General features: G+C 27.8%; 1 protein-coding gene across 1 annotated transcript in view; it reads left to right on the top strand.

Moving 5' to 3' along the window:
- Positions 1–25,746, top strand: part of LOC136072023 (phosphoenolpyruvate carboxykinase, cytosolic [GTP]-like) — a 38,998-nt gene extending 13,252 nt beyond the window's left edge. The window contains exons 4-7 of the mRNA XM_065819926.1: positions 7,485–7,873; positions 18,502–18,817; positions 24,484–24,954; positions 25,029–25,746. Coding sequence (XP_065675998.1) covers positions 7,485–7,873; positions 18,502–18,817; positions 24,484–24,954; positions 25,029–25,315 — 1,463 coding nt within the window. The 3' untranslated portion in view covers positions 25,316–25,746. The remainder of the gene's footprint in view (positions 1–7,484; positions 7,874–18,501; positions 18,818–24,483; positions 24,955–25,028) is intronic.
- The last annotated feature ends 272 nt before the right edge of the window (positions 25,747–26,018 follow it).

Here is a 26,018-nt window from a genome sequence, read left to right as displayed (position 1 = left end):
TCATGCTGTCCCTTTTTTTTTTTTAGGACACTGTATATATATGTATATATATGTATATAAATATATATAAATATATATAAATATATGTAAATATATATAAATATATATAAATATATATAAATATATATATATATATATATATATATATTTATATATATATATTTATATATATTAATATATATATATATATACACCTAACTGCCAAGCTTAAAGTGTTTGAGGTTGGCAAAAATTTGCTGACCTCGTTTCTCTGTTTCTATGTATGTATGTATTAGGGTGGGGCTAAAAACAACTTTTTTTTGAAAATGTTTGCTGACACCCCATAAATGTGTTCTATATAATAAAATAATACTGGATTTAAATATTTTTTGAATAAAAATATTTTTATGGGTGCCAAAAGACCATTAAACATTAAACAGGTCCCTAATATTATCAAAATTAAAATAAAAAAATTCAGAAATAATATAAAATTTCAAAAATATGAATTGTCTTATAAATAAATTATTATTTTAGTAAATAGAAAATTTTTTACATATAAAATAATGATTGTTTTTGAAATTTTTATTTAATTTTGCTTCATTTGAGACCCAACATGATATACTTTTGAAAATCTTTTTTTTTTACTTTTAAAAACCTTTTTTTATATATATTGTTAGGACCTGTTTAATGTTTAAGGCACCCCTAAGAATAATTTTTGTTTAAAAATCTTTTAGATCCAGTAATATTTTATTATATAAAATATAAAAAAGTTGTTTTTAGCACCACCCTAATTTATATATATATATATATATATATATATATATATATATATATATATATATATATATATATATATATATATATTGTCATTGGTTTCTAAGTTATTGTGATATTACAACTTGAAAAAATAAATTAAAAAAAGACAAAAAAACAAAAGCATCTATCGTATCCTTCAAAATCTTTCATTGTTTTATTAAGTCTTGGCAATTTATAATTTAATTAATAATTTTAAAGTTTTTTTTTTTTTTAATTGTTTTATAATAATTCTAATAATAATTATCTGTATACTACAAGTGGTTAAATAAGCCATTATAGACATGTTTGTAGAGAAAAAATACAAAACGAAAAAAAATCAAAGTTTTAAGTTGTTTGCTTTTTTCAAAAATCAAACATGTGGTGTCATGTTTTTTAGTTTATAGTCATGTTACTTAGTACTTTAGTACTGTGGTTGTATTTTTTTTTTCCTAAAAAAAGTATTTTTATTCTTATGATCAGGTAAAAACAAAAATTGCACAAGGAATAGACAAACACAGTTGGAAACCACTCAACAAGGTTCAGAAATGTTTAGATTTACGATTATACAGTGAATCACTCTCTTGAAGTAGCCCCCAAATGTAGTCCCCCATCATGTTTTCATTATACTGTCTTTGGTAATAATGTTTAAAGTCCAATATATATTTATGTATTCCATCAACAGCTGAAACCCTCTGCTATAAGTACATCACTTGGCTGGCAAAGTTGGCAAATCTTGCTCTACACGTTTACCAAGTCACAGCACTTTGAAAACGTAGAAACAACATAATATAAACATATGTAGCAAATATAAACACAAAATATATATTTTTAACCTTATATAAACATATAAAAATATATATACAAACAATACTCTTTACCTTCAATAATAATAAAATTCCAAAAAGGGAAAAAGTTTTAACTCGCTTGAGAGATCTTTTTCCAATGACCTATTTTGAGAAAGCGCTTTTTCAAATTCAGAAAAGCCTAGTAACTAATTGAAACTCTAGCAATTATATTAAGATTGTTGACATGAACTTGACAAACATAGAAAAAAGTCTTGCTAGAAAAAAAAAATATTTTAATTCATTAACAAATTTTCAGGTATCACTGTAATTGATAATTATTTTTTTACTCAAATTGAAAACAGAAAAAGCAAATTAGTATTTTTTATAATAAAAAAGGTGTCATCCTCAAAGAATTCCTCTTCATTTTTTTGTCTTGTTTTTGACCTTAGCTTTGTTCAAATTTTCCTTGTATTCCTTTGGGTGGTTTAGATAATGCAATGATTTCATTAAAATGTTTTATTTCATACCTCTTCTTCAGATTCACCCTATCATTATACTAATTACTACTACTAATATTGTTACTAAAGCTGAATAGGATTCCTTTTGTGTTTTTCTTTGTAATGCTCCTTAGGCTGATGTCTTTTGTTTCTACACTGATAATCACATCTTCTATGTTTCCTCCTGCATGTAAGCTTTTATTCCTTCTTGTCTTGTTTCTATTAAGTCAAGCCTTACTCTGCACAATGTTTTTTTACCTTACTTGCACTACAGAGGTTTTTTACTCCTTTTTTTACCTTTTCGTGCAGCTACTATTTCTAATCATAATATTTCTTCATAATATAATAATAATTCATAATATTTTTACTTTCTAAAGAACAACTTTCTTGAGAACAAATGTTTTTTTTTATTATTGCAAGAATCCAGTGCAAAAAAATGCAGTCTGTTGTCTATTATTCTCAGTTTACTAAATCTTTTGTTTTATCTCATAAGTTAGGTTGTAAAGACTTTTCAAAATCTTTAGTAGTGTCATTAACAAAGTCTAACATTTCATCTCTAATGCATGGATCCGATCTTATTACCTCTCCCAAGGATAAGGGTAAACTATTTGAAAAAATTTTTTCCTCTATTTTTTCTCTTGAATCTAATGACTACACTTCCCTGTTTTTTCTCTCCCAAGAGAATAAGGTTTTTTCATTTTTAGACATCCAAATCACTTCTGTTGTTTCTCTACTAAAGTTGTTTCTCTCTTAAACTCTTCTACAGCTTGTGGCCCATACAACATTCTTGTCAACTAAAAGTGTCATTTTGTTCCTAGAAAAGTGTTTTCCCGAACTCTCTTCAATTCTGTCTAAACTGTTTAATAAGTTCTTTACTGAATCTTTTTTTCCTGCCTGCTGGAGAATGACATCTGTGGTTTCAATTTTTAAAAAACTCTGGAAAAATACTCTGACCCTGAACTATTGTCCAATCAGTCTTCTCTCTGTTATTAGCTATGTCTTTGAGTCTTTAATTAACAAACCTCTAATATCTCAAGTCTAACAGCTTACTTCAGTAAGCTATCTTCAGTCTAACAGCTTACTTTCTGAAAATCAATACAAATTTCAATCCTTACATTCTACAGCTGACTTGTTAAGTGTATTTAACATAAACATATTTTGCATTAGATAGAGCTATATACAGCCCTAGATATGTCAATAGCTATTACTCTTGACATATCTAGGGCTTTTGATAAAGTATGGCATGCTGGACTTCTCTATAAGCTTGCTTCATATGGTAAAAGTCTGAGAAAAAAAATCTGAGAAAGTTTTTAATAATATTGAATCAGCGTTTTTTAACTGTATTGTTATTTCATGAGTGTTTAATTCATAACAGCTCCGGTATATGATGTCATCATAGATTTTTTTTTTTTAAGATATCCTATTACTTTTTTTTGCCACAATCAGTAAATCATGTTCATTTGTATAACTTTTTACTAAATCCCCCCCAAAAATTGTGTTTTTAACAATTGTAAAGTATAAAAAGTAAATTAAAAATTGTAAAGTATAAATCTTTATCAAGATTTTTATATAAAAAAATATTTTATATAAATTTATTTATTTATAATTTATAAAAATTTATTTATAAAAAAATATGTAAGAATATTTTATATAAATTTGATTTTGTAAAATTTTTATACCTTTTATCTACTTGAAGTTGAAATTGACAAAATTGCAATGGTTTGGATGAAAATAGAAAAATGGTGTAGCATAACACGTTTTGTCGATTTTCAAAATTGAATTTTTAATGTTGAAACTGTTCATTGCAAAACTTGCATTTGTCAATTCCAGCAGTTTTTTAACTTAGAATGTTAAGAAACAGGTTTTAATATGACACACTTTAAAAATACAACATAAATTGAGAAATACCAAATACACAACATTCTATAAAAGCCCATTACAATGATTTGGCAATTTAAATCACTTTCTTGAATATTAAAATTATTGTGTTAATTGATAGTAAGCGGTCGGCATTTTATACTGAAAAAAAAAACACATCAGGTTCTCATATACCATCTCATCAATTCATCAGGTTCTCATATATCATCTTATCAATCCAGGAACTGCAGCTTCATGAAAAAAAGCAATTGGTATAAATAACTGCATCAAGAGTGTAAGAATATGTTCTTTATATTTTGATGCTTTATGTTTATGATGCTTGCCCTCCTTCCCCTTAAAATTTTAAAAATAATTTTTGTTTGTAAATTTATATATTTAACTCAGCAATTGTTTGAAAATTAAAATGTAAATTAGGAAGGCTGTTTAAAAGTGATAAAAAATCTTATTAAGTTTGTGTGGTGTAAAAAAAAAAGACAGAGACTAATATTCTAAAAAAAGTTTGGATTTAAATCTGAAAATTGTCCCCCCTACCTTCTTCTTTACTGGATCAACCGAATCAACCCCTCCCTCCTCCTTCTTTCCCAGATAATCTGGATAAATCGCAAAAAAAATTGAAAATCCCCCCCCCCCCATTTATAAAAATCTTTCTTAACATTTTATCTTAATTTAATTTAGCTTTAGCACAAAACTGGAGGACATTACTCAACTTAAATATAGTATTCTATAAAAAGGAAGTATAACCCTGAGACCAAAAACATCTAGTAAAGCTGCAGTTTAACAAAGCCTCACAAAAAGTCAAAAGATTTGTTTATAAAGCTCTTTGCACACACAAACGTAACATCATAAGTAAGTGCAAAGATAACCTTAGACATTTTTATGACTTAGTTAACAAGGTCAAAAACTGCAAAAGCCATATTAGAGCTCTTGAGAATGGAAATGGCGTGCTAACATCCGACGGAACTGAGATATACAACTTGCTATAGAAACAGTTTTTCTCTGCATATAGCAAGGATCTTCCCGGTGATGCTCCTGTTCTCCAACTAAGCACCAATACGATTCACACTTTAAATAAAGAAAACTTCTTCCAAGCTGCTGTCAAGTTGTGTTTCTCCAAACTGGGCAAACTCAAACCACCAGGTATTGATGGGTTTCATCCTTTCATCCTTTCAGAAGCTCGTTCAGTGTTAGCATTACTTTTCTCTCTGGTTTTCACAAAGTCTTTCATTACAAGAGATATTCCTGCTAGCTGGAAGCAAGCCGATGTCACACCAATTTTTAAAAAAGGTTGCAAGTCAAAGCCAGCTAACTACAGCTCAATCTCTCTAACCTGTGTTCCATACAAGGTGATGGAATGCTTAGTTCGTGACTCTATGCTCAAACATATGACAGACCAAAATTTGCTTGACAGTAAGCAACACGGGTTTGTTCTTCGCAGATCGTGCATGACAAATCTAATTAAGACTTTTGACATTATATCTTATGCACTTGAATTTCGTCTTGAAATTGTAATTATCCTTCTTGATTTTGTGAAAGCCTTTGATAAGGTTAGTCATTTGCTTCTACTTGTCAAACTATGGGCATATGGCTTCGACACAAGTACATGTAGCTGGATAGCTTGGTTCCTAAACAGCAGCAGTCAAAGAGTTGTACATGGTGACCATATTTCTGATTGGTTGGATGTCCTCAGTGGAGTTCCGCAAGACTCTATAAAAGGAACTCTTCTCTACGTTATCTTCATCAACGATATGCCAAGCCTTGCTCATCACTGCTGTAAACTCTTTGCCGACAATGTAAAACTAATAGCTGTTATTAAAGACACCTCTGACTACCAACTTCTCCAAGAGGACAGCGATCGCCTAGTTAAATGGACCCACACATGGAGCATGAGTTTTAAGGAAGACAAGTGTAAAGCCATGTTCTTTGACAAGAAAGTTTAACAACTGCCTCAACACTGTATTTATTGGCAATTTGCCTGGCTCACACATAATGTTTACCATAACTGACCACATCAGTAACTGCCACAGCCTTAGTGAGACCACGATCAACTTAAGTGGCAAGACCTCGTGTATGACCACATCTCAAGTTTCTCTGCCGCCTGGAACCCCTATTTTTGCGGAGACACAGATGCTCTCGAATCAGTGTAAGAAAGAGCCACTAAGCTTGTACCTCATCTCAAGTCTTTAAGTTATCACCAAAGACTAGCCACAATAAACATTCAATTGCTTAAGGATAGAAGGGGTAGGGGTGACCTAATACAGTTTTTCAAACTATACCACGGGATTAACAAAGTTGAGCTTTGTAAACCAAATTCACTAGTCCAGCACTAAACATGCAAGGACCAGCCAACAGCCTCCGTGGCCAACATCATCGTCTTCAAAGTCAAGCAGTAGCAGAATTCTATGTAATCGTATCTGACTGGAACATCCTTTTAAACTCCATTGTATCTGCCGTGTCAGTTAGCGTCTTTAAAAATCAAGTTGACTTATTTTTTCCAAAACTTTTAATTAAAAACAAAATGAATTGACATTTATTATAGCAGGGCTTCGTTAGTTGCCCTGCTTGCAAATGTTTAAACATTTGCTATAAATTATGTATATTATTATTATAATGTTCTATAATACTTGTACAAAAATTATATGTTAAAGAAATAGCGCCTATTTGAAAAAAATCTAAACTACTATATAAAAGATACAATAATTTGAAAATCATCCTGATGATTGTTAAAAACAAGTTGCACTAATAAAATCTAAAAATGAAATATATCACTTTATCTTTAATTGTATCACAAATATTTTTTGGTATTTAGTAAAAATTTATACAAATATTTGATTTGCTGATTGTAGGAGAAAATATACTTATATCATTAAAAAAAAAGACACAATGAAAAAAAAAATTTTCGATGACATCATGTACCGAAACAAATATGAATTAAACACGCATGAAATAAATTATTAAGTCTGCAGATTGTGGCTAAAATTATAATACAGACTCTGAAAACCAAGAAAAGATGAAGACTAAAATAATAATTTTAATTTTATTGAAATGCATTTATTATTTAGTTTTAATCAAAAAAATTGAGTCCAAATAATTTTTTCAAAATTTTTTAAAAATATAAACACAACTTGTCTTGGCAGTTGGGCATTCGCTTAAGTCAATTAAATATTATTTAGTTGTTTACTTTTAATAATTATCACACGAAATGTTGACTATTAATAATTATCACAGTGTTGTTGATATTCCTATATCATAAATGGCAACATTTATTGTTAACAGAGTTCTCTAATTTGCTTCTTTCCAAATTATCCTTCACAGTTGACATCTCATGGAAACCATATATAACCATAACAAAGACTAAAAATAAAATTAAAAATTCTAAGATATCGAGGAGGATATAGGAAATATAGTTTCATTATTGGCTCAACAAATATTTTTTTATTACTTTATTCACTTGAAACCACATGCTTATTTATAAAGAATGAATTTTTCAAATTACTTTTATAATTTTTGTTATTTAAAATTAAATATTCTATAAAAATATTTTTTGTTTTAGGTAGAACAATGTACCTCATTCCGTTTAGTATGGGTCCAGTTGGATCACCTTTTTCTAAAGTTGGGATTCAGCTTACTGATTCTGTTTATGTTGCTATTTCTATGCACATAATGACTCGTATGGGGCAGCAAGTGTTGGACTATTTAAATGGTGGACATTTTGTTAAATGTTTACATTCTGTTGGTAAACCACTTCCATCAGACATTGATCCTTACAACTGGCCTTGTAATCCTGAAAAAACATTGATCACTCACTTTCCTGATCGCCATGAAATTATATCATTTGGATCTGGTTATGGGGGTAATTCTCTTCTTGGAAAAAAATGTTTTGCTTTGCGAATTGCATCTTGTATTGCTAGGGATGAAGGGTGGTTAGCAGAACACATGTTGGTGAGTTTTTTCAAATAAGTTTATAGTACTGAATTATTATAAAATTACTGATTATTATTATATTACTAGAAAGTCTTGACCCATAAAATGGGTCATGATAGATCTGATTTACACCTCCCTTTTATTTTTTACTTGTTTTCAATAGGTTACAAAAAATGGTAAAAAGTAATAATCTTAGCTCGATTAGAGATCTAGTTTAATGTTTACTTTTGCATTGCTTAAGCATTTTATGCATATACCATAACAAAGTCCATATATATAAAAGTTGAACTAAATCTTTTGGCTCCTATAACATCAAAGCCTTTGTTTCCATGTATGTATGTGTGTGTTTTTTTTACTATAAGCTTGGAAACTTTGTTCTGTTGTATTACTTATCTTTATTTTACTTAATAATGCAGCAGAAATAAAATAATAATAATAGTAATATGGTAAGTGAATATATCGACCTACCTTAGAGCTGTTGACATACATTAACCATATGCAAGCCTTCCTGGGAAGTGCGTGCGACCACATGCCTTGTTCAACCATCTTTAAACTAATTTTTTTAAACACACTGACCATGGCAGTTTGTATTTTTTAACCTTTGAAGCGTTTCAATAATTTGCGACAAAAAGCCAAACTTATCTGCTAAGAAAGAAAAAAAAATTCTAAAAAAAGTGAAACAAAGTTGTAACGAAGTATGAAATTAAATAAATTTAAAAAATTAAAAAAAAAAATTTTTTTCTTAAACTTTCATACAACTTTTTCTTTTTTTAGGGTGGTTGTTATTTTAGGGTGGTTGTTATTTTAGGGTGGTTGTTATTTTTAGCTACCAAATTAGATTCAAGTGGATAAAAAAAACATACTATATTTTATAACAATTTAACAACAATTAAAAGTTTTAAAAATTTATTCACAATCTTTATCAGCCATATTTAAGAATTTTTATCAGCCATATTTAAGAATTTTTATCAGCCATATTTAAGAAATTTGCAATGTAAGCTAGAACTATGAGAAGTTTTTTTAATGTTTTTTCTTTCGTTTATTCGTTTTCACGTCTTTTCACTTTTAAAAATGTTTTTGCTATAATTGACATTTTTTCTCAATACTTATATAATAGGAAAATAAGAAAACAAATTTATTTGTTTGCTATTTATTTGTAAAATATATTATTTGAATAATAAATTTTGTAATGACAGAAAGATTTTAATAAAAGAATTGCATGGTTTTTTTTATAAATGTATTAAACACATTTGATGCCTGTTTGAAATTGTTTCCTTTATATTGTCCAATTTCCAACATTAATACGAAGTACGATAATGAACATAATGATTGCTCTGTCTGAAAAAATGTTTTTAAAAACTTAACAAAATTTTTAAATACAATCCTAAAAATTTTGTTATATAATAATATTATAAAACAAGTTCATTGAATCACAAAGCAATAGCCCACAAGCTTTCGGAGTAGCGTCAATGACAATAGTTCATCAGAAAATAAACTACAACGTTTAAATGCACAGTTTGGTGAATCCAAAAAAAGTGCAGACTAATTCAATGGGGGTAGTGAAAACAACCAAGTATTTTATATTAGAATATTAATATTAATGACTTTATTTTTTTACATGAAATACTTGTTTAAAAAAAAAAAAATTTTACAAATAAATTACAACTAGTTTTCTTGTTTTCTTGTGCATTGATAAAAACAGTAAAGTTAAGCAAAAACATTTGAAAAATGAGTTTCAAAATTGTCCATGTTTCTAGCGCAAATAATAAAGTGTTTTCTCAATACACTAACTGACAAAAGTCACAAAAAAATTGTATATCAAAAAAATGTTTTTATTTTCGTTATATTCTTATCTGCTTTTTTTCCTCAACTTGTATCAATTTTAGTCATGGAAAATAACAAACGCCCTTAAAAAAAAGGAAACAAAAATAGTAAAATATTTAGGTATATTATTTTTTTGAAATTTTTTTTTTTAATTTTCAATTTTTTTAGTTTATTTAATTTAAATTTTCTATTTGGTATAGTATTCGTTTCCTTTCTTCAAGCATTGCTGTTTTAATCTCTGTAGTTTCTTATAGCTTTTTTTGCTGCAAATTCTTAAATTACTTACTATATAAAAACGTGGTCAAGTTGTTTAAAACAATTACTTTAAATGTGGACGAACAACGGAAAAGTTTGATATATAAATTTCAGCATTCATTCAAGTCATATTTTACTAATGAGCATATTTTGCCTTTCCTTTGTCTTAATTTTGCATTAAAATTATTAGTTTTATTCAAAAGTTTCCTTAGTTTTTGTATAGGTGACGGGCTGGAAAGATTAGAAAAACAGATATATCTCAAAAAATATATATTTAAGCTTGTGTTTACAAAAAAACCTTTCAACAAATCCATATAAACAGAGAATCTTAAATTTATATATCTTTAAGACAAATTTATTTAAAATATATAAATGATATATAGTTAAATATTTAGTAAAAAAAACAAACAAACAAATAAAATACAACATTTGTCAACTTTCTTAGAAAACAATTAAAGTTGAAGACAGCACAAGTTTTGTAATGAATGTACTTTTTAATTAATTATGAAAGGCTAGACAACAGAACCTAGATATACAACAGTAACATCTTTGTCCAGTTACACACCTGCTGTCACACCTCTGCTAAGTACACCACTCAGCTAGCAAGGGTGGCAATCTTGCTCTACACCATTTTACTCTTTTTTTTAAATAAAATTTTAGTTATAGAAAATATTTAAAATCAGTTAGAACAGCAGGTAAAGTAAAAAAAAAGGATCGCTACTTGGAAAAAATAGTAAATAAATCATAGGATCTAAGTTGGTTGGCATACTCAATATAATTTTTAGAGGATGATTTCTTGGATAAATAAAAGCTTTCCTGGAAATTGGTGGAGCACCATCTTCATCAACCAATACAACTTCATTAGGCAGATTATAATGATGTCTATCCTGCCCTTCAAGAAAAGACATTTTTACAATTGAGACTGAGCAATCTACTAAAAGTGCTTAATTAATTTCTTCATCTTCTACCTCAGCCATATTTTTAAATGCAAGAGCAAACGGTTTCACTTCACTAATTATAGTTTGCAAATGAAATATTAAATTGGGTAAGCAAAGATCATTGTCGTGTTATTGCATTATAAAATTTACTGCTGCAAGTTGGTCATAGATATACAGCAGACAATATGTTGGGGAGTATCTTGATATGGTCTAAGATTACCTACATGATGAACAACAGAATATATATATATATATATATATATATATATATATATATATATATATATATATATATATATATATATATATATATATATATATATATATACCTCTACAATTTAACTCATTAGTTTAACAATAAAACTTAAACCAATTTATAAAAATTTTCAGAATAACAATTTTTAAAATAAAAAAATATTATATTTTAATTTAAGATTTATTGAAATCCAAATATTTTTATAAGTTTATTTACAAATTAGTATGACAAAAAAAAAATATGTATATATAAACTGAGTATGAAATGAAGTTAGATTTTGATCACAAATATAAAACAATATTTAATAAAATTGATTATTTTTAATTTAACAAAGAATGCAGACTACAATGCACAATGCTGTTTAAAAAAATGAAACAATGTTCTGTTGTCTAGTCAGCCAGTATATTTTGATCTAAAGTAATAAAAAGATTAAATAATTTAAAACAAATTTAACAATTTATTTTATACATATATATATATATATATATATATATATATATATATATATATATATATATATATATATATATATATTCAAATACTTTTAAAAAGTAGCATAACGCTTTAAACAAAGAAACATGGATCTTTTTATTTTTCAACTACTTCCAGCACAATATTTTTTATTTTTCTATTCCTTATTATTTTGTCTAAGAAAAAATATACATATAAATTTTTTTGTTTTTTTTGTTTTTTTGTTTTTTTGTTATTGCCTCCTCAAGGCCAAGAAGGCCACTACAGGTTAGGAGGCTACTAAATAGTGGTTATAACCCTCTCTCAACTCTATAACTATGAAACACGAATCTTGGCGAGCAAGGCTGCTGCGCGGAGAAACAAGTTGAGTGCGGTACTACCAGGGACGTGGTGGGGATTGAACTCGGAACCTCTCGCTTATGAAGCGAGCGCTTTACCACTACACCACTACCGCATGAGATGTATAATACTACTACACCACTACCGCATGAGAGGTATAATAAATACAGAGATGTAAAAAATTACTGAAATATATATGCACATTTATGTATATAAACTTACGTAAGCTAACATGTAATTACATGTTAGCAAATAATTATCTCATTTAAACTTTCATACTATTTCCAAAATAAAAACAATGCAACAAAAAGTTGAAAAATTTATAAACCTGATAAACTAAAAAAATAAACTATATATGTATCAAAACATATATGTGTACAAATATAAACATCAATATAAGCAAAAACCTAATCAAAATGTAATAGTTTAAAACAGTGTTAAAAGTCGAGAAGAAGAGTGTGAGTTTAAGAACATGGTTCAGTTAAAGAAGTTATGCAGGAGAATAACTGGCAAATGTAACTAAGCGCATTAAATTAGTAACTTACAAACAATTTGTATAAAAAAAATAATTTTGAGTTATAATTGAATTTAAAAATAAAATTAATATTTAGATACAAAAAAAATATAATTAAGTTAAAAAATGAATAATAAAGTAAAATATTAATTTTAAGTTATATATACTTGTTAACTGATTTGTTGATGTTAAAACAGTAAATTTGATGTCAATAAACTGCCTAAGAGATCAAATAGCAATCGTTATAACTAAGCGCATTAAATTAGACTTTTCATATATAACCAATTACACATTAGATGCTTCTATTTTAGCCAATTACATTCGTTAGAACAATTGTAACTAAGGTTATTAAACAGTAACTAAGCACATTAAAAATTAAATTGGACTATTAATATTTAGATTACTGTTATTATAGATTTATTATAAAATTACAATTAATTAATAATTTAAGTTATTATAAAATTACTGATTATTATTATATTAAAGTTTTTTTTATTTTATAGTTGTATTCTATTATTATTGTATATTATTTTCTATTTGAACAATAATATATGCATTCAGATAAGGGTAATTCCATGTCAAATCATCCAGGTCATGTCACCCCATGTTTGGGATTTTTTCTAATTTTTTTATATGTTATAGGGTTTATGAAAATTAAGAAAATTTGAAATTTGGAACCTCCAACCCCTTACGGTTCTTGAGATATTCAGGTTTCAATTTTCTTATTTATGCTGACTCAGCATTTTTTGCAAAATGTATTTTTGTCATTAAATAGCAATAATTAATGGACGAAATAAGGTATCATTCTGAAATTTGGTACATAGACAATCTTCCATATGGCGGATACAAATATTAGATTAAAAAAATTTTTAGACCACGTTAAGTACATGTAAATTGAATAATAATGGCATTTATTTTGGGGTATTTTGACGGTCAAATTTGTGATGTCACCTTGATAATTTTTTTTTAGGCATTACTATAACTTACAATATAGGTATCAAACTTCACTATTAATTAAAAATATATTATTGCATTTTTTGACTTTTCTAAATTCAGCCTTTCAAGTAAAGCTTATATAAATGCTGAGTCAGCATAAAATTTATTGCTAACTTAATTATACAAAAATTAGCTATATCTTAATTTCTGGTTGTAAAAAGTCATTTTCAAAGTCATTTTGAAGGCAATAATAGATGTATATAAATATAAATTCTAAATTTTTCGTACCTGGGGTAGGCCCCCCCGCCCTCCCAAAAAAAAACAAAAATTTTCCTAATTTTGTAAAAAGTTTTTTTAAAGTCATTTTGAGGGCAATGATAAATGTATACGTATTTATAAATATTTGGTACCTGAGGGAGGCTTCCCTTCCCCCTCCCCCATTTTTATTTTATTGCTTCTGTTTAGACTTCATTCTGTAAATATTAGTTTACTGTTACTTTGCAGGAATTTTATATTTGCTTAACTAATTAAAGAATGTTATGAATGATACTATATGATTGGTAAATGAAATAAAATTTAATTACCTTTTAATCATATATATAAGGAAGTCATATAATATGACACATCCTAACAAATAATTTGTAATAAGAGTTTTCTATAAACCAAATAATGTTCATGGTATTTCTAAATAAATTTATTTAGTAAAATATATAAAAATCAGATTTTTCGAATAGATTAAAAACTTTAAATGATGGAAAAGTGTTCTATTGGATTAGAATGTAATGTTGACTGCCACAAGCAAGGTTAAACAAAAATTTTGTGTTGTAAATATTAGTTTCCTATTACTTTGCAGCAATTTTATATTTACTTAACTAATTAATGAATGTTATAAATTATACTAAATGATTGGTAAATAAAATAAAATTTAATTACCTTTTAATCATATATATATATAAGGAAGTCATATAATATGACACATCCTAACAAATAGTTTGTATAAATAGTTTTCCATAAACTAAATAATGTGAATGGTATTTCTAAAAAAATTTATTTAGTAAAATTTTTTAAAATCAGATTTTTATAGATGAATAGATTAAAAAGTTTAAATTATGGAAAAGTGTTCTATAGGATTAGAATGTAATATTGATTGCCACAAGCAAGGTTTAACAAGAAGACAAGGTCTTTTAGATCTATCAGCGTTTTCAAGTGTTGAAAAACAAGAGTTATTATGGAGAGCTGGTTTATTTGATTGTGAAAAATTGTTTACAACAGTTTGCTATTATCATAGAGAATACTTTGGAGCTGCATTTGAAAGAAAATTTCAGAAATGCTGTAATCTATATAAAAAACATAGAAATCGAAAGAAAAATGTGAAAGGTAATTTTTATACTATTTTGATGAAACAGTTTATTATTTTGATTAAAATAGTAATTAAATAAATTTAAAAAAAATTAGGTACATTTATAAAGTAACAATTACACTCATTTGTTCTTTACAATAATGGTGAGTTGATATTAGTTTTTAGAAATGACTGTTTCCTTTTTTTCATAGGAAATGTGAAGATATCGCTATCAATGGCAGTAACTCTAAAAACACAAGACATTGCTGCTGTACCTGGGTGGAAATTATGCAGTAGTTGTTACAAAAGGGTACATTGTATAAATAAAGAATTAAAATCAATTGATCAATGCTATAGTAGGATTGAGCCTGAACAAGAACAACGTTCATCTCTCAATGAAAGTCTTGGATCTATAGGTGTGTCACCTATTAAGCTTAAATCAATTCCAAAACACCAACCATTACCAGCTGCCAAAAGAAAATTTGATCAAATAACTGGAGCAACAGCAAACAAAATAAAAAAAGTTTATGATATTGATCCTATGATTACATTGACACCATCTTGTACACCATTAAGTTCTTCAATTGATAACCAAATTGACGATCTATACTCACTTTTAAATGAATTGAAAGATAAGATAAAAAATGTGACATCATACTCCGCAAAAATTCAGATATTAACACTAACTTCAGAATCATGGTCACTCGCAAAGTCTGCAGAATTTTTTAATGTATCTAATTACCTAGTACGAGAAGCTAGAAAAGCTAAAAAAAAACATGGAATTTTGCATAAACCATCATCAAAAAAAGGAAAGTCGCTTTCCCACGCAACCATTGATCTTGTTCATAGCTTTTATCAAAGTGACGAGTACACACGAATGCTGCCTGGAAAAAAAGATTTTGTCAGTATAGGGTACAGGCAACACATGCAAAAAAGACTAATATTGATTAATTTAAAGGAACTATATGTAGCATTTAAATTCTAACATTCTAACTTAAACGTCGGATTTTCTAAGTTTTGCAGCCTTCGCCCTAGATGGTGTATAACCACAAACTCGTCTGGCACCCACTGTGTTTGTGTCTGTACCTATCATCAGAATGTTAAGTTGTTAACTGATGCTCTTAAAATTGACAAAGACTATAGAGATTTGATGGAAATGATTGTTTGCAATAGGGATAATGTAGAGTGCATGTTACATCGATGTCCGTTATGCCCTGGTATTGCTGCTTTAAAAGAATTCTTAACAGCAAAGTTTGACAACAGCGATAAAGAAATAACAATTAACCAATGGCAGCATACAGATAGAACTACGCTGATCAATCAAAAAATTAATATTGAAGATGTTATCGACCTTATATGCAATAAAATAGATAAATTAACATCTCATTCACTTATAGCTAAAAGTCAAGCCAAGTACCTCAAAGACTGTAAAGAGTTATTAAATCAAAATGAGTGTATAGTATTGGGTGACTTTGCAGAGAACTTCCAATTTATTGTTCAGGATGAGGTGCAAAGTTACCATTGGAATAAACCAAAATGTACACTTCACCCTATTATTATTTACTATAAATCAAATAATAAACTACTATTAAAGTCATTTTGCATCCTTTCTGATGACGCTGAGCATGATGTATACTTTGTATATAAAATACAACAGCTCATTACCAATTACATTAAGGCAAACATTCTACAGATTAGTAATATTAAATACTTCACTGATGGATGTGCAGCACAATATAAAAACTTTAAAAACTTTATTAATCTTTGTCATCACAAAGAAGACTTTGATATTGATGCTGAATGGGTTTTTTTTGCTACTAGCCATGGTAAGTCTGCTTGTGATGGCATTGGCGGCACAGTAAAACGATTAACTGCACAAGCTATTTTAAAAAGAACAGTGATTGGACAGATTTTGGAGGTAGATAAGATGTTTGAATTTTGTGTAACCAATATAAAAAACATTTAATTTATTTTAGTTTATAAAATAGAAATAAATGAAGTACGATCATCATTGCAACCAAGGTTTACTATGGGAAGAACCTTGCCAGGAACAAGATCCTTTCACCATTTTATACCAATTGATAAATATACAATTTCTTTTAAAAGGATGAGTCAACAAACTGATGTTCAGACATTTAAGCTTGTGCAGATACCAAATGAGCTGGTTGTGCAGCAAGTTATTTATAATCATATGGACTATGTAGCTTGCATGTATGACAGCTTTTAGTGGATTCGAATTATAAACAAAAAAGATGAAGGAGAAGGAGATTATAAAATTCAATTTATGCACCCACATGGTCCCAGTCCAAGTTTTTCTTGGCCTGCACGAGAAGATATGTGTTGGGTCCCATCAATGGTCGTGTATACAAAATTTCAGAAATTGAGTTGGCAAAAATTATTGAACAAAATAATCAAGATTTTTAGAAAAAGTTTCTATTGCGTCATTATTTTTATACTTGTATATAATTTTTTTAAATATAGTTACAATATAATTGTATGTGTAATTAGCACAATTTGGCCTCACAAATAAATATCTCTTGGTAACTTGTCTTTATATATTTTCATTAAAACATTTTTGGAAAGATTTGGTAATATGCCTAATTGCGACCCCCAACCTAGCTGGCATCCAAAAGCTTGATGGAAAAATTTTAAGAAAGCAATCCTTATTTTACTGGTATAACAAAATTAGCAAAATATTTATATATTTTTCGTGGTAGGGCAGGTGAGGGGGAAGCCTACCCCACTAATTATTTATAAATACCTAAAAATTTATCATTGCTCTCAAAATGACTTTAAAAATAACTTTTTACAAAATTAGGAAAATTTTCGTTTTTTTTGGGAGGGCGGGGGGGCCTACCCCAGGTACGAAAAATTTAGAATTTATATTTATATACATCTATTATTGCCTTCAAAATGACTTTGAAAATGACTTTTTACAACCAGAAATTAAGATATAGCTAATTTTTTCATTAATAAGTTAGCAATAAATTTTATGCTGACTCAGCATTTATATAAGCTTTACTTGAAAGGCTGAATTTAGAAAAGTCAAAAAATGCAATAATATATTTAATTAATAGTGAAGTTTGATACCTATATTGTAAGTTATAGTAATGCTTAAAAAAAAATTATCAAGGTGACATCACAAATTTGACCGTCAAAATACCCCAAAATAAATGCCATTATTATTCAATTTACATGTACTTAACGTGGTCTAAAATTTTTTTTAATCTAATATTTGTATCCGCCATATGGAAGATTGTCTATGTACCAAATTTCAGAATGATACCTTATTTCGTCCATTAATTATTGCTATTTAATGACAAAAATACATTTTGCAAAAAATGCTGAGTCAGCATAAATAAGAAAATTGAAACCTGAATATCTCAAGAACCGTTAGGGGTTGGAGGTTCCAAATTTCAAATTTTCTTAATTTTCATAAACCATATAACATATAAAAAAATTAGCAAAATCCCAAACATAGGGTGACATTTTTTGATTTTTTTGGATGATTTGACATGGAATTACCCATAATTAACAAAGCCATTCAGTCATTTGTACATGTCATTTAGGGTTTTTTTAAGATAGGTTTTGGATGGAGTTATTAAAATTTCTAATTGATAGATATTCAGGGACATGGTGGGGATCGAACTCGGAACCTCTCGCTTATGAAGCGAGCGCTTTACCACTACACCACTACCGCATATACCTTTATATTTATTATTATTTAATTATTTTTTGCATAAATAATTGAAATTTTTTAGAATTTAATTTTAGATTTTAGGTATAACAAATCCACAGGGAGAAAAGCGTTATATTGCAGCAGCATTTCCGAGTGCTTGTGGAAAAACTAATCTTGCAATGATGACTCCCACACTGCCTGGTTGGAAAGTAGAATGTGTCGGAGATGATATTGCATGGATGAGATTCGATAAAAATGGATTGCTGAGAGCTATTAATCCTGAAAATGGATTCTTTGGGGTTGCAGTTGGAACTTCTATGGCAACAAATCCCCAAGCCATGAATTTGTGTAAAAAAGATACTTTATTTACAAATGTTGCAACCACAAGTGATGGTGATGTGTATTGGGAAGGTATTAATACTTTTTTTTGTATTTTTGTTTCCAATATATAATATGTATATATATATATATATATATATATATATATATATATATATATATATATATATATATATATATATATATATATATATATATATATTTATATATCTGTGTGTGTGTGTGGGGGGGGGGGTGTATTCAGGCAGAGCAGTAGGAATTCCTTGTGAATTTTTATTTTTCTAGTTTAAAAATTTTTTAAATCGCACTGAAATAGCTTCAAGCGAGAGAGCAAGTAATTATAAAAAAGGTTTTTGTAATTAAAACTTGAATGAATGAGTTTGATACTTTTAAATTTGTTTTTGTAATTCAAATTTTGTCATTCAAAGAAGATTACTTATTTGTGTTATGTCATTCATTTGAAGATTACTTATTATTATGTTTTTTAATATTTTTGTTCAAGTAAGTAAAATAACCTAAAAATCATTACTAAATTTAATAAAACATCATTAATGTTTGCTGTTTTAAGAAGAAATTGTATTATATGCACTGACTATATTTTGTCTGTGTAAACTGACTTACACAGGTGTGGAGGTGGGTGCGGGCGATTGCCCGTTATCTCTGCCAAGGCCTATATATTTTTAATTTTTAATTTATTCTATTAAATCTTTATTTGAAACTGAGTAGCGTTATAAAAAATTTTAGTTTATCACTAATTATTAAACTGAAGTTAACTTAGAATGCCGGTTTTTTGCTGTTGAAAATTATGAGCTCAGTATTATAGAGTATGGGCAGTGGTAGAGTATGATTTTTGGATGTGTATATATATATATATATATATATATATATATATATATATATATATATATGTATATACACGTATATATATATCATATATCATATATATATATATATGTATATACACATATATATATATATCATATATCATATATACTATACTCAATCCATTGTAAGGTTGCAATTTCCTAATATCATTTTTGCACTCTTAAGGTAAAAAAGTGCGCTTTAATTTTTCAGAAAAAGAAGAAAAAATGAATAATAATGAAAGAAAAGATTGCTGCCCCGTGCCAAACTCTCAGTCAATGTAGCAGTACTCCATAGTTATATGATAGTTGATGTATGTACTGAAGCCCTTGCAACTTCCTGTTTTTTTTATGATGTCATTGGTTTGCGTCTAATGTTGCATTTATATATGTATAATGAATATATATAAATATATACATTTATAAATGATTTCTGATGAGTCTGTATTGATGAAACACAGCGTTTAATGAAAAAAAAATTTAAGTGATTTTCTACTACTTCATATATATATATATATATATATATATATATATATATATATATATATATATATATATATATATATATATATATATATGTGCATATATATATATATATATATATATATATATATATATATATATATATATATATATATATATATATATATATATATATAGAACTCTTATATGTTTTTTGTTGACAAAAAGTAAAAATTAAAATGCAAGACCAGAATTTTTTTTATTATTAATTGATAGACTGCCTGCCCCAACCAAACCTACAGTCGATGTAGCAGCACTCTCTTGTGAGTCAGGCTAGAAGATAGTAGATGTAGCAGCATTCCGTTGCAAGTCAGGCTATTTGCCAGTCGATATAGCAGCACTCCGTTACGAGTCAGGCTATTTGTCAGTCGATATAGCAGCACTCCGTTGCGAGTCAGGCTATTTGTCAGTCGATGTAGCAGCACTTTGTTGCGAGTCAGGCTATAAGATAGTCGATGTAGCAATACTCCGAGCATGATTTACAGTAAAAAAAACAAAAATAAAAATATGTTATTAAAAAAAACAAAAATAAAAACATTTAATAAAAAAATAAAAATAAAAACATTGTTAATATTGTTAAAAACATTCAGAATGTTTTAAAAAACATTCTGGTCAATTAAATTTGCGTTTTTGCGGTTTTTTTAAAAAACGATTAATTTGTAATTAAATTAATGGTTTTAACTTTCTGACAACACGCAAATGTTAGACGAAAGTCAAAAGTAAATAAAAGTAACGTATGTGCTGGCGAAAGAATCATTTTTTTCCTTCCGTACTTCCCAAATGCAACAATCTATAGAACTATATATATGTATATATATATATATATATATATATATATATATATATATATATATATATATATATATATATATATATATATATATATATATATATATATATATATATATATATAGGTTTTGAACCTAGAACAATTTTTCAGAACCCCGTTTTTATGGGGTTCCAGAAACCCAGGAATTCTGAACCTTCTTTTTAAATCACATTGAGATTTGTATAATAAAATAAGAGAAGCAGATGACTATTGCATTCTCATTGAATAAATGAAAAATGTTGCAATTGTAAATTGATTTAATGTGATCTGCTAAAATAGCAACTAAATATATATATATATACATATATATATATATATATATATATATATATATATATATATATATATATATATATATATATATATACACTAGTGGCCATAGGACACCCTTTCAAAATATATGAAAACTTCACTTTGGTGTGTTTTTTAAAAGAAAATAACCATATTTATGTGGTTTTCTATATTGATTATTATTTTTTGATGTTTAGATTAAAAAAAACTAAAATTTTGATTAAAATTCACAATTTTAATATAAAAATATAACAATTTAATGACAAAGTGGCAAATTATGGTAAATTTACGCTTTACACTTTACAAAACATGTTATTAAAAAAATGGCTAATAAAAAAACAAACTTTTTTACAGCTTTTGTTGGATATCCATTATTTTTTATTACTGCAGCAAAACAAGGCATTGAGTCCACTAAATTGCCCAAATCTTCAGTGCTGATCATGTGAAACCAGGACTTGATTATGGCCTCTATTAATTGTTGCTTGTTCCCAGGTTTTTCTTTCCTTACAAGTTTTTTCAGTCGAGACCACAGGTTTTCTATCAGATTCAGGTCTAGACTGTTTCCAGGCCATTTCAAAATGTTTATCTTTTTGGCTTTAATCCAATTTTTGACAGTTTTTGCGGTGTGGCATGTAGCACTGTCCTGCTAGAAACACAGGTTTCTGTTTTGCCCTCAAACAAATCATCAATCGATGGGAGTAATTTGGCTTCTTATATGTTTTCTTGGTATTTTTTGGCGTTTAAAATTCCATCCACAATGTGGATACAACCCACAGCATCTCTAGTCATGCATCTCGACACCATTACACTTATGCGAGGCTTCATTGTAACCAATGTGCACTCGGGTAAAAGATCTTCACCTGGCTTTTTTCTCACATAATTGATTCCATCACTTCCAAAAATGGAAATCTTGCTTTCATCACACCAAATAACTCTTGCCCAGTCTTCCTTTGTCCACTACTTGTGTTCTTTTGCTCAAATTAAATGATTCTTTCGTTGTTTTTTGTTTAAATATGGTTTTTTTTCTGGGTCTTTTTGCTTTTAAACCATTTTCAAAAAGCCTTTGGCGAATTGTTATTGAACTAACCGAAACTCCGGCGGCCTCTAAATCATTTTTAATTCCAGCTGAAGTTGCTCTTGGGTTCTTAAGTGCAAGCCTCATTATCATCCTGTCATCGTTGGCAGTTGTCTTCTTAATTTTTCCATTTTTTGGCATATTTTATAAGGTATTGGTTGCCTTAAACCTTTCGCACACCTTCCTCACTCCAGATTTTGTTGCTCCATTTCCCAACTTTTTGGCGATTTTCATGTACGAATAACCTTCTCCACGTAATGTAACACCTTTGCATCGCTTTGTAACCAATATTCTTTCGCCATTGTAAATAAAAGTACAATTTTAAAAAACACACTAAATCTTCAAGAGCACTGTCGACTTTTCACCAGCAATTGTTGAAACTCAACTAAATGACTACAAAACAATGATCTTGTATTTATAGCTTAAAAGATTTATGGGCAAAAATGTTAACTAATAACGTAATTAACTATTAGTCATCACAATAAATAGACTAATTTTCACAAAAGCACAAAAATAATGAGACATTCACCTTTTAATAGAGAAACCCATTAGCAGAGCAATGACTCATTTTTGACACCAATTAACAATAATAATCCATAATTATGTTTAAAATTGATATAAACGATTAAAATTTGCGATTTCCTATAAGCCAAATAATTAATGACGTGGTTTAAGTATAAAAATAAATAATTAAATCCACCAAATGCATGATATGTCAACTTTTCTAAAAAATTGTTAAAAATTACAGAGGTGTCCATTCCTATGGCCACTAGTATATATATATATATATATATATATATATATATATATATATATATATATATATATATATATATATATATATATATATATATATATATATATATATATATATATATAACTAAATAATCTATGTGTTACCATATTTAGAATATTTTAAAATATAACTTAGAAAAATTAAAAGGGTAAAAATATCTTGTATGAGGAAATAGATTGGAGAAGCTATTAAATATTTTCATTTTGTGCTGAATTATTTTTTACCTAAAATATTATTGTAAATTAAGCGAAACTTAAAAAGAAATGACATTATCTCATCAAGAAATATTGGGCCTAAGGTTACGGTAAGTTGAAAGAAGAAAACTAAGTTAAAAAACAATAACTCCCAGTTTAAAAAATCAAAACAGGTTCTGAAACCCCTGGTTATAATTGGGGTACGAAACCCCTATTAAGAGGTGTTTTAGAATTCTGTGGTGTTTCGAACCTTTTTTTTACACAAAAAGTTCTAGAACCCTGTTTTGAGAACCCTGGTTTAAGGGGGTTTTAGAACCTCTCAGTTTTTCATACTCCTTTTTGCAATATTGGTTCCAGAATCCTTATTGGCAGAATTCCAGAAGCCTGGGGTTTTACAATATTTATATATATATATCAAGGTTCGTGTTTTGGAGTTATGGAGTTGAGAGAGGGCTATAACCACAATTAAAGTAGCCTCCTTGGCTGTAGTGGCGTTTATGGCCTTAAAAAGATAAATTAACATAAAAATTTTTTTTTTTCTTTCTATTGCATAACATGTTAAAGTAAAGAATTACAAGAACAAAAAGCAGTTTGTAAACTTGACAATTAACTAAAGTATGTCTTTTTTGATTTGAATCCACTTAGATAGTAACAAGAATCCCTCACACTATTAAATTATGATTATCTGTCTTTTCATTAAATAAAACTGATTTTAAAAACCCCATTCAATTATATAAAGAAGTTCTATGAAAATCAGGATACAACTCAAAACTCACCTATCAGCTTCAAAAAAACAAATGTTCGAAAAAATAAAACAATTGTATGGTACAACCACTTGTTCAGCAAAAATGTTGAAGCAAATAATGGAATTTATTTTTTTGCTTTAGTTTACTTACATTTTGAATTAGATCCCAGGCTACATAAAGTTTTAAATTAAAAGATAAATTTGAATTAAGAAAAACTGACCATTTGAAATCTTTCAACACACATTAAAATGACGAAATTCATAAATATAAAACTATATTAAATTGTTTAATTTAATTAAATATATATGTATGTATATATGCATATATATATATATATATATATATATATATATATATATATATATATATATATATATATATATCTGTGTATGTAAAGTTTTATTAAATATTTACTTATCCAGGGCTTGAAAAAGAAAAAGACCTGAAGGGCATTGAAGTGAAAAGTTGGCTTGGTAAGCCTTGGACACCCAGTAGTAATACGCTTGCAGCTCACCCTAATTCTCGTTTTTGTTCGCCAGCAAAGAACTGTAAAATTATGGATCCGTTTTGGGAAGATCCAAATGGGGTACCAATATCTGCTATTTTATTTGGAGGACGTCGTCCAGAAGGAGTTCCTTTAGTTTACGAATCATTTGATTGGAAGCATGGTGTATTTGTTGCTAGCTCCATGTGTTCTGAATCCACTGCTGCCGCTGAGCATGCCAGTAAAGTTATTATGCGTGATCCTTTTGCTATGAGGCCTTTTTTTGGTTATAATGCGGGTCATTATCTTCAACATTGGCTAAATATGGATGTCAAAGGACGTAAACTTCCGAAGATATTTCACGTTAATTGGTTTAGAAAAGATTTAAATGGAAAGTTTTTATGGCCAGGTAAAGATATTTTTTGCTACAATAAATTGGTTGTTCTAATAAGACTTGTTTTATTTAAAATAAATATTTTTCAGGTTATGGCGAAAATTCGCGTGTTTTAAAATGGGTGTTTGATAGAATCAATAATAAAGATGTTGCTGAAGAATCTCCGGTCGGTTTAATACCAAAGGAAGGTAGTCTTGACGTAAGTGGACTCGATAGTATAAATTTAAAAGAGTTAATGTCTGTACCAAAAGAATATTGGGTCAATCAATTAAACGATCTTGAGAACTATTATAAAGAGCAATTTGGCAAAGATCTCCCTGATGATATTTGGAACGAATTACATAACTTCAGAGAAAGATTAAAAAACGCAAAGTAATTGTTTTTTAATGTTATAGGAATTTAAGTTATTTTTTACTGTAGCTCTCTCTATATATATTAGTTTACGATAGTTTTCTTTTTCAATTTTCGACTGTTTAATATATAAATTACCATCCCAATAAAAATGTTACGCGTGGAACTGAATTTATTAAAATATTTTTGTCTTCAATTTTCATTTGATTTATGGTAAAAATTATTACAATGCGCTTCTTTTTTTTTACCAATAAATTTACGTTCAATGATTTTTTTTTATTTTTAACAATAATAATACAGTTGATATCATATTTTTTTCTCACAGTTTTATAGAAAACACCATATACCATGTATTTTTATAAAATTATAAGCTAGAAATATAGTAAAGCTATTTTACGAAATCTGAATTTTTGTATTTGATATTTATTATAATAAAATCATAACATCATCTTATTATTACACATTTTTTGTACTCGAAAGTATAAATTGAACCTGCAAAATATCAAAAGTTTTTTCGAGCATGATTGATGAACATGATTGGTTCTATCTGATATAAAAATAAGTTCTACTTTTTGAAGCTTCTATTTACTTTTTGAAGCCGTTTTCGATAGCTTTCGATAGCGTGCAGGAAGCGATAGCGAACAGGAATAATTAAATTGGATATGATTTGTGAGCCACATATCAAAAGTTTGTGTAATGCGGAGCTCATAGAATTTTTTTCATATAGT

Source organism: Hydra vulgaris, chromosome 15 (genome assembly GCF_038396675.1).
Source record: "Hydra vulgaris chromosome 15, alternate assembly HydraT2T_AEP".
Lineage (NCBI taxonomy): Eukaryota > Metazoa > Cnidaria > Hydrozoa > Anthoathecata > Hydridae > Hydra > Hydra vulgaris.
Note: the sequence above shows the minus strand (reverse complement) of the source record. Positions and strands in the feature narration are given on the sequence as shown.